This window comes from Engraulis encrasicolus, chromosome 3 (assembly GCF_034702125.1).
Source record: "Engraulis encrasicolus isolate BLACKSEA-1 chromosome 3, IST_EnEncr_1.0, whole genome shotgun sequence".
Classification (NCBI taxonomy): Eukaryota; Metazoa; Chordata; class Actinopteri; order Clupeiformes; family Engraulidae; genus Engraulis; species Engraulis encrasicolus.
The window spans coordinates 18530348-18540347 of record NC_085859.1 but is presented as its reverse complement, the minus strand read 5'-3'; the positions used below and the strand labels follow the sequence as shown (position 1 = coordinate 18540347).

The window sequence follows — 10000 nt, the reverse complement described above, 5'->3', positions numbered from 1 at the left end:
GTGCAGATAGATAAGAGAAAGGTAGATAGGTACCTGACAGGTAGTGAAGGGTTTGATATTCCATAAAAACTGGGGGAGGTCCTGTATGGACACCTGCAGACTCAGAGTGTTCCCTTTAAAGAGCAGTATCTTGGGCTCCTCCAGAAGCTGGCCACCTTTGCTCGTCTCCGCCGCAACCACTCCCTTTGTCATCAAAGACAAAGAGATAGTCGAAAGGGAAGATAAAGAGCAGAATAGAGAATAGAGGGGGAGAAAAGGGACAGCATAGATAGCAGAGGAGATGGGGGGGACAGTGGAGAAGGCGTAGGGAGGGGGAGAGGGGGAGAGAATGGGAGAGAGAGCGAGAGCAACAGAGAGATCAAGGAGGGCAGAGAGGTAAAGTAGGGTATTTAGTACAGGCTCATTTCTAAAAGAAATATGAAACATGCAGCAGTCCCTTGAGATGGAGAATAAAAGAGAGGGCAAGAGAGAAGGAGCCAGAGTGAAAGAATGAATAAGAGTGAGACCTAGACAGCATGAGAGAGAGAGAGAGAGAGAGAGAGAGAGATCGTGAAAAAATGAAGAGCATGAGCTAGAAAGAGAGACTGTGGAAAGAAAATATTAAAGCAGATTATTTACACACCTTGCATCTCTATGCGGTGGAATGAAAGACTCAGCGGGGCGCATAACTCACGCGGCGTGACAAGACAATAGATTGAGACTTTTGCAGCTCAACAGACCCTGGCACTGCCCCTCTGTTTGAGATGATATATTGGCGGAGGCATCAGCTTTTCCAAAGCCATTCATCAGAAGTCATTTTCAGCCACGGAGACAAAAAAAAAGGCCGCCTCTCTCTGATTTTCCTAACGCTGTTGTTTAAGACCACTGCAGCCTGCTTCAATCAAACGGAAATAAACAAAGGAGTAAATAACAAAAGGATATAGGGGGGATATATAGATGCCCGTGGAGTGACAGTAGACGCTATGATGATGACAGATTTTTGCATAATGTAAAGTGTCACCGCTGATGTAAGATTATGGTTGAGCCTTGTCCTCGTCCTCCTGCCGTTACACAGCTGTGATCAAACGAGCGCGAGCCGCTGAATACCACAGAGAACAGAGAGGTACTCTCGCAACATCAAATCACCTGCCAGTCCATCACAGGAAATAAAGAAACCAGGAAAACAAACAATAAATAAAGAAATAAATTCAACAGTCAAGACAACCATAAAATGCGACAGGGACGTGGGGCGAGGGGCTGTCTGCCTCAGGCCTGCTGTTCACTGCTGTATGTACAGAGTGCCGTCTGTTTACAGTCATTTCACAGCATGAGACAAGTGGTGCCGGGTTCAACAAACCCGAACCAAGCCACCCAATTACATATATTCAGTATTGCTATGTGGCTAAGGTTATGTCTCCCACATAGAGCAGAAAAACATTGGTGCTGGTATGACTTAAATTAGACCATTACTGTGTGGCACAAAAAATGACCTTCTGGGTGACCTTGAAGGATTTTGCCCAAAGTTTTACCCATTAAGACCTAATTTGTCTAGGCTCTTATGCCTCTTTTCCCACTGTCAATTTTCTGATAGGCCTGCAGCTCGACACAGCGCAACTCTGCCGCCACTTTTTTGCACTTCAATTGACCGGTGTCATGCCCAATCGAAAAGCAAAAAGTGGTGGCTGTAGGCATACCAGAAAAACGGCAGTGGAAAAGACGCTTTGTGCAGGTGGAGTCGCCGGCGGGCCTATTCACTATTTGCTGAAAATACTCAACTACATTATGATAACAACATTGCTATGACATTAGAGAGCCTGAAGTAACAGATTAAGACATAGCCATTACAATTTTGGTGACAGTAAGGTTATAACATAGGCTCTGCGCTTAAGGGTTAAAATTTTAAAATTTAACAAATTGTGAATGCTGTTAAAGGTAAATATGCATAAATGCTGCAGCAGGTCTTAAAGATTGTGTTGCCGTCTTTTCCAAAATAAGATAAAAACAGTAAATCAGTTCAGTAGTTTTTGGTGCAATGTTGCTAACAGACAGACAGAAAGACAGACAGGGAAAGAAACAAATAATCCAAAAGTAATACCCTTTCCCCTCAGTGGAGTTGTAGCTCAAACATTCTGAACCTTATGTACAAAGGGCTCCAGTGGACCGCCCTTTATATGACATTTGAAAGATCTGGCTCCCTGTGGGGGCCCCCTCATATGTAAGGCCCAGGTGACTCAGTGCCTGGTGACTCACTGGTCCCACTTACCCACTGGTCCCACTTTATCTCCCTACGCTGCCACCCCTTGGTGGGGGGAGGCAATAACAATGGTCTCCTGCTGCAACATGACCACGCAGCATTCTGTGAAACGAACGGTCCGGCTGTGGCAGATTCACAGATTTTGTTGAAAATTCAGAGATAGAGTCAGGGCTGTGCTCTCTGTGATGGACCCCCACAGAAGGGCATTCTCTTTATTCCCGCGCCCTCACCTGAAAGGCGTACGGCGTGTCGTCCACACAGTACACGCGGAGGCCGTAGTCTGTGGAGGAGCCGGGCAGGGCGCTGCCGAAGACGGCCAGCTTCATCCTCTTCACCGCCTCCTCGCTCAGCGCCTCCCCCACCAGCGCGTAGGAGCCCGGCTGGTCCAGCAGCACATGGCAGCAGTTGGCCTCCATTAGACAGTAGCAGGACGTCGACTCGTCCTCCACCGACATCACCTCCTGTTAAGGGAATACCATGCAATCAGTGGTGTAGTCTACGTAGAACACAGGTATACGGAGTATAACCACTTCTAAATTTTAGGGACTTCAGTATACCCACGTAAAATTGATTGATCCGTTGTTTAGAATAGCATAAATATAAACAGTATACCCATTTCAAAAAATGCTCGAATATACAGCATACCCACTTCAAAAAAGTAGACTACACCGCTGCATGCAATGCACAGATATGAGCTCTAGATGCCACATTCAGCCTTTTTGCCATGACCTTTTACGCGCCACCATTTTGGGCCTGTATACACATGGTCCACAAATCTCATGGCTCTGTCCAATCATGGCCCACAAATCTCAGTTCCTGAGTGACAAAAAAGTTTGACAGGCTCCTGGCCACGATGAAAGTTCCAAGTCACTATCTGTGAAAGCCTGATGTCTAATTTGATATAACACTCTTGGTTGTGCACCCTTGTAGAGAGGCATGGCAGGAGCATTTGTTTGTGCAAGTAATCGGAAGTGATCAAATATTGTCACTTGCCCTATGAAGGGTTAACCCTATCCAGACTGGGGGGGGGCTAAAAGTGCCCGCACCAACTTTGATGTTGTATAATTCCTTAACGACTTAAGCTATGACTACAAAACTTGGTGACTTTTCCTAAAATTTAGTTGGCTACAGTTTAGTACCAAAAGATTATGTTTATCATTTTTGCCGTTGCCATGGCAACGGTTTTCTGACAGATCACTGATCTAAGTCTCATTATTGTTCCTTTTTCACATTTTTTTATTTCCATTAGCATCAGACAGCTTTGAGAGCATTAAAGTGGTATGAAGGATATAATCATTAAAATTTAAGTGCATTACCTAAATTTGATAGAAAATACATTATGGCGAGATTTTGGGCATTATATTTTTTTTATTTTTTTTATTTGACCTTTATTTAACCAGGAAGGTCCCATTGAGGTAGAAACCTCTTCTTCCAGGGAGTCCTGGCCAAGACGGCATTAAGACAGTGGAGGCACATGCATATTATGACATAAAAACAGATTTAAAAAAAATAAATAAAAAAAAACGTAAGGATATAAGACATATCAGACATAGGGGCAAAAAAAAATAGACACTGGACAAGACTAACAAGTAAGACAGACCAACCAGCACTAAACAGTAAGAACTAACAAACTAACAAAATCTGACATAAAAAACACACACACACAAAACCTCTGTAAAACTGAGTTTAAAAGCAGTGACACTCCTCTACTAAAGTTGTTTTTAAAAGATTTTTAAAACTCTCTACAGAGGGCACAGATGCCAAGCTTAAGGTGTTTTGGAGGTTATTCCAAACATGTGGGGCATATGAACTAAAAGAAGTCTTACCTAATTCAGTACGCACTGTAGGAATATTTAAAATAATTTTATTTCCTGACCTAGTGCCATAGGAACTGGTTTGGCGTGACACCAGACAGTTGATATATGATGGGAGTTTACCCACCAATGCCTTCACAATAAAAATGAGGAAATGGCTTTTCCTCCTAAGTGATAGTGAAATCCATGTTACCATTCCATACAATGCGCAGTGATGTGTTCTCATGTCTGCATTTGTAATAAAACGCAGTGCCGCATGGTAAACTACATCTAGCTTCTTTAGAAGAGAGGTGGACGCATGCATGTATAATCAGATGATGTCATAATGACGTCATAATACCAGATAATGACACAAAAATGATGTCATTCATAGATGTCCATATGTAGATCATCTCCCCAAAGTTTGATGGTCATACCGTATTCCGTTCATGAGTTATGAGGGGGGGGGTCAAAAGAGCCCCCCCCCAGGCCCAGGAATGCCAAAAAAGCCCAGTCTGAATAGGGTTAAGACGGCAACGCCCTAGGTTGGGCCATGCTAGAAGGCAGATCTTGTGTTTATAACTATGATATCATGCAATGTCCATGTGGTAAATCAACCAGTATCGTAAACTCCAAAATAACTGCAACCTAAACATTTTATATACAGTGAGTCCAATATGTATTTGATCCCTTGCTGATTTTGCCGGTTTGCCCACTAATAAAGACATGATCAGTCTATAAATTTATGATAATGTGTATTCAAACATGGAGAGACAGAATGTCAAAAGTAAATTCCAGAAAATAACTTAAAATAATATTTTTTAATTTATTTGTATTTAATTTAGGCAAATAAGTATTTGACCCCTCTAGCTAAAGAAGATAAAGTGCTTTGTGGCAAAGCCCTAGTTGTCTAGCACTGAGGTCAGATGCTTCTTTTAGTTGATGACAATGTTTGTGCATATAGTAGAACATATTTTTGCCCATTTTTCTTTGCATATTATCTCTAAAACATTAACAGTTTGTGGTCTGTAGCTTGGCAAATGGGAGGTTCAGTTCTTTCCATAGAATTACTATAGGGTTAATATTTGGAGACTGTAGGCCACTCCATGACTTTAATATGCTTCTTATTGAGCCACTCCTTAGTTGCTTTGACTGTATGTTGTGTATTATTGTCATGTTGGGAGATCCAAAAATGGCCCACCCTTCAGTGTAGTGGTGGAGGGAAGGATGTTTGCACTCAGGATTGCACATTACATCTCTCCCTCCATCCATTCATTGACGATGTGAAGTTGCCCTGTGCCTTGGCCAGACAAACACCCTCAAACCATAATGATACCACTTTCATGCATGATGGTGAGGAGGGTGTTCTTGGGATCATAGACAGCAGTACTCTTTCTCAAAACACATTGAATTGTGTTAATGCCAAACAGCTTGATTTTGGTTTCATCTGACTACAGCACCTCCTTATCATATCTTAAACCAGTCTGATGTCCGTTGGCGAACCTCAGGTGGGACTACACAGGTTTCTTCTGAAGTAGAGGTACCATGTGTGCACTACAGGATTTTAAACCTCTGTGGCATTAAGTGCTACCTGTAGTTTTCTCAGTGATTTTGGTCCCAGAAGCTTTGATATCATTGCCTAGTTCATCCCGTACAGGTCTAGGGTGCTTTCTTTCTGTTCTCATGATTATCAAATCCCTACAAAAGGTCAAATCTTGTATAGAGCCCCAGACAGGCTGATGGATAGTCATTTTGTATTCCTCACATTTTGGAAGAAATGCATCAACAGTTGGGTCATTAATACCCAGTCTCTTTCTTGTGGCTTTGCAGCCCATTTAATCTTTGTTCAGATCTAAAATCTTGTCCCTGATATCCTTTGACCGCTCTTCGGTCTTTCCCATGCTGGTGAGCTTGGAGTGTGACTGATTCACTCATACTATGGACTGATTCTGCTGATTCAATGGGTCTTTTATGCATGTTAGTATGTACAGGTGTCTTTAATTCAGATGACAAGTTGATCGGAAGTGACCATCTGGTCTGTGGGCCCGGAACTGTAATCAGTTGGCAGGGGATCAAATACTTATTTTGCTCGATGAAATGGAAATAAATTAATATATATTCTCTTAAGTTAATTTCTGGATTTTCTTTTTGATATTCTGTCTCTCCATATTAGAATACATATTATCATAACATTTATTGACTGATCATGTCTTTGTTAGTAGGCAAACCAACAAAATCAGCAAGGGATCAAATACATATTGGACTCACTGTAGTATGTCTCTGTCAACCTGTGCTCATGTCAGTGGTAGTAATATACTGTGTATGTGCACTGTCAGTGTGCGAGATGAGCTGTTTAGTTTGCTAGTTATGCAGTTAGCACTCGGTTGCTCCAACAGCACATGGCAGCAGTTGGCCTGTATTAGACAGTAGCAGGATGTCGACTCGTCCTCCGCCGACATACAGTAACTTCCTGTAATTGGACATGCAGGGGCAGGTATATCATTACCGCGTTCATTATTCAGCTACCGACTTAGTGGGCCCGGCTGGTGGTCCATTTCAGGTCAGTTTAAGGATCATATATAGTGTAAAACTGAAGCGCTTGTGTGTGTGTATGTGTGCGCATGTGTGTTTGTGTGTGTGTGAATGTGTGTGTGTGTGTGCGTGTGTGTGTGCGTGTGTGTGCGTGTGTGTGCGTGTGTGTGCGCGTGCGCGTGCGTGTGTGTGCGTGTGTGTGTGTGTGTGTGTGTGCGTGTGTATGTGCGTGTGCGTGTGTGTGTCTACTACTCCTTGGGAGCTTAATGTTGCAAAATGCTACATTGCAGGTATACATCTAATAAAAACCTATGGAAGACATACCGTGCGAGTGATGCAGAGGGCTTTAGCGATGGCTGGATCTGAAGGTGAGTGATTAAAAATTAAACCCTGACTGAGTTGAGACCTGGATTCCTGAGGTCAGAGTTCAGGAATGGAGAGTGGGGTCTCCTTTTTTATTACATATGTATCTATTCATTCCAGTCGTGCAAATGAGATTCACCCATAAATCACAGGCTATATCCTCTGGACGCAGGGTTGGAGAGAGAGAGCGGGGGGGGGGGGGGGGGGGGGGGAGAGAGAGAGAGAGAGAGAGAGAGAGAGAGAGAGAGAGAGAGAGATGGGTTGAGTGTTAGAGGCTGTATGTGTGTGTGTGTGTCTTCATGTTTGTGTGCGTGTTCATGTGCGTGTTTGTGTGCGTGTGTGTTCATTTTCGTGTGTGTGCTGATGTCAGTGGGTGCTCATTTGGTGTGTGTGTGTGTGTGTGTGTGTGTGTGGGAAAGAGAGAGAGAGAGAGAGAGAGAGAGAGAGAGAGAGAGAGAGAGAGAGAGAGAGAGAGAGAGAGACGTGGGTGAATGGGTGAGTTGGGGAGCGAGGAGCATGTAAAAGATAGTCAGTTAGTGGAAAAGACAGGAGTAATTTACTGGAAATTTTCCTGCAATTTGGGTCTACTTAAGCAGATAAAAAAGATTTCAAAACGATGTACCGTGTGAAGATGCTTGGAACAAGTTGTGCCACGAGACAATCTCTATGCCTATTAACTGCAAACAGGCTTGATAAAACAACTCCAGGGACATAGGCAGCCATTTAATTGCGTTTCTTTAAGTTAAGAAAGTAATGCATTTTTTAATATACCAAAGATGGAGTTTAATGTCCACTGAATTTCCCCTGTGATTCAAAACAATTCTGTGGCATGTTCACTGTACTATATGCATCGCATGTGACACATTAGCTTAATGAAATGAAGTGGACATCATCTCTCATGATCTTGCAACATCTACAGAAAGCAATTATATCATAAAAAATAGCCACAGACAATGCAATCCTATTTTGATGACCTTCACACAAGAAGCGGACCTCAAGAGTGACTGTGAGAGAATCAAAATCCTCTACAATTGCTATAGGACACAAGGCCCTGGCTCTGGAGCAAAATCGCTTTGTTTGGCAACGCGGGGCTTAGGACGTTCCAAATCCACTATCACTCGCTCATGGCGTGACGGAATACACATAATCGGAAAACACATAATCTGCAAAATTCCAAATGAGGAGCGAGAATTATTGCTAATCACATAGAGAGACCATTCACGCACGCACAAACACACAATCGCTGCCGTGGGCCCAGGAAATCCATTCCCAGGTGAAAAAGTGATTCAATTTAGTACAATAAAAGCATGACTGAAGTGTACTTAGCATGTTAAAAGTGCACTCGTGCTTTTTGTGCTAAGAAAAAGTATGTTTACAATATGCTTATTTAAAGTGTACTTAAAATTAGATGTAATTAAGTTGCTCTCAAAGAAAGTACACTTAGCGAACCATACTTCAAGTGGACTTCGAAGATGTTTGGCTAAAGTGTATTTAGAGGAATATACTAATAGTGTTCTAATAGTGAACTTACTAAAAGTGTATTTTTTAATAACATATTGCAATTGTACTTTTTTAAAGTGCAATATGATTACACTTCACCCAAATGTCTTTGAAGTGTGATTTTCTATAGTGCGCTTTAAAGTAAATCGTTTTAACATATTGCAAGTACACTTTTTCTAAGTGCACCATGATTGTACTTCACCCAAATATCTTCAAAGTGTGCTTATGTCACAGGTGGGGCGCGCGTTTGCTGGCCGCGCCCACTTTGATACTACTACCCTGGGAGTTCACTGCACAACACCAAAAACCAAGACACAAGTTCCAGTTTTCGTTATTTATTTACCACCACTGGTTTAAAAGTCAAAGGGGTAGGCCTAGTTGTCTCTGTCCATAACCCACGGGGGAACCCACCCATGCCCAAGTCTGAAGTCTCCAATGGAATGCTTGGACAGTCCAGCCACCAAGTCCATCCGTGCGGGGGTTGCGAGGTGAATTACACTGCAACGGGGGCATGGCACACACGTTCAATCGGGAGCAGCTGGCGGTGATGAGAAGCGATGGGAGTTCTTCTGCGTAGGCCCGGAATAGCTGGTTGGTCTTCAGCAGTCTTGGGTGCGAGCGAGAGGAAAAGAGAGCGAGAGAGAGAGAGAGCGAGCGAGAGAGAGCGAGAGAGAGCGGCGCACTCACGGGGCGCAGTAACCAGGCGAATACGAGTCACTCATCCTCACGGTGGGGTGCATGTCCGTCTCACCCCTTTCCATCGAGGCAGGTTCACCTGGCCGTCACTCTGATTGCGGACTCCTTCTGGGCACTATGCCAGTCGCGCTCTCCTCCGAGCTGCCAGTTTGCCTTCTGATCCATAGGATCGCGTCCACTTCTCATCTAACTTCTCGTCCCTTTCGCCTGGCTCTGTCCGGTTACCGGTGTCCGACGTCTCCCATCTTGCCGCTCCACTTTCGCCTCTCTCTCCCCTCAGGATGGCATTCTCGCAGTCATCTCTCCTTGCGGCTTCCTCCTCACAGTCTAGTTTCTTGCTGTTTAAAAGAAACTCTGCTCAACAACCCACGTGCACCAATCACCTCCATCCTCCTCACCTGCGCTCCATTATCCTAATCATGCTCCAGGTGCATTACATTGGGAATGAATGACATCTAGTTTTCGGTTCACTTGGGCCTCAATTGTCACCCCGTGACACTTACACAAAGTGAATTTACCCATAATGCACCATCATGCATGTCCCATCATAAAATGCACTTCTTGGAGGTAAATTTCTCAAACAGAAAGCCATTCATCCTGAAGGAATATTTTTGGTTTGCATGAAAATATTACTCATTGTTATATTCTGTGTTTATTGTAGGGGGTTTTAAAAGTTAAAGTGGTACACAAAAAATGACCATGTACCCACCGTCATTATGATGGTCACGTATATGTTCTGGTATATATACGCTCACACTTCCCACAGTATCATACTTGGAGGTAAGTTGGAACTGATTGTTCAAACAATGCATATGGTATCATCATTAATCCTAATTCCAAGTGATCAATTGCAGGAAGGGGTAGCAAGATTGATAGAAAGTGA

General features: G+C 43.4%; 1 protein-coding gene across 1 annotated transcript in view; it reads right to left on the bottom strand.

Moving 5' to 3' along the window:
• Positions 1-10000, bottom strand: part of LOC134445807 (netrin receptor UNC5D-like) — a 226568-nt gene that overhangs the window by 21555 nt on the left and 195013 nt on the right. The window contains exons 13-14 of the mRNA XM_063194903.1: positions 2464-2694; positions 34-183 (exon numbers count right to left, since the gene is read on the bottom strand). Of these exons, the coding sequence (XP_063050973.1) occupies positions 34-183; positions 2464-2694 (381 nt within the window). The remainder of the gene's footprint in view (positions 1-33; positions 184-2463; positions 2695-10000) is intronic.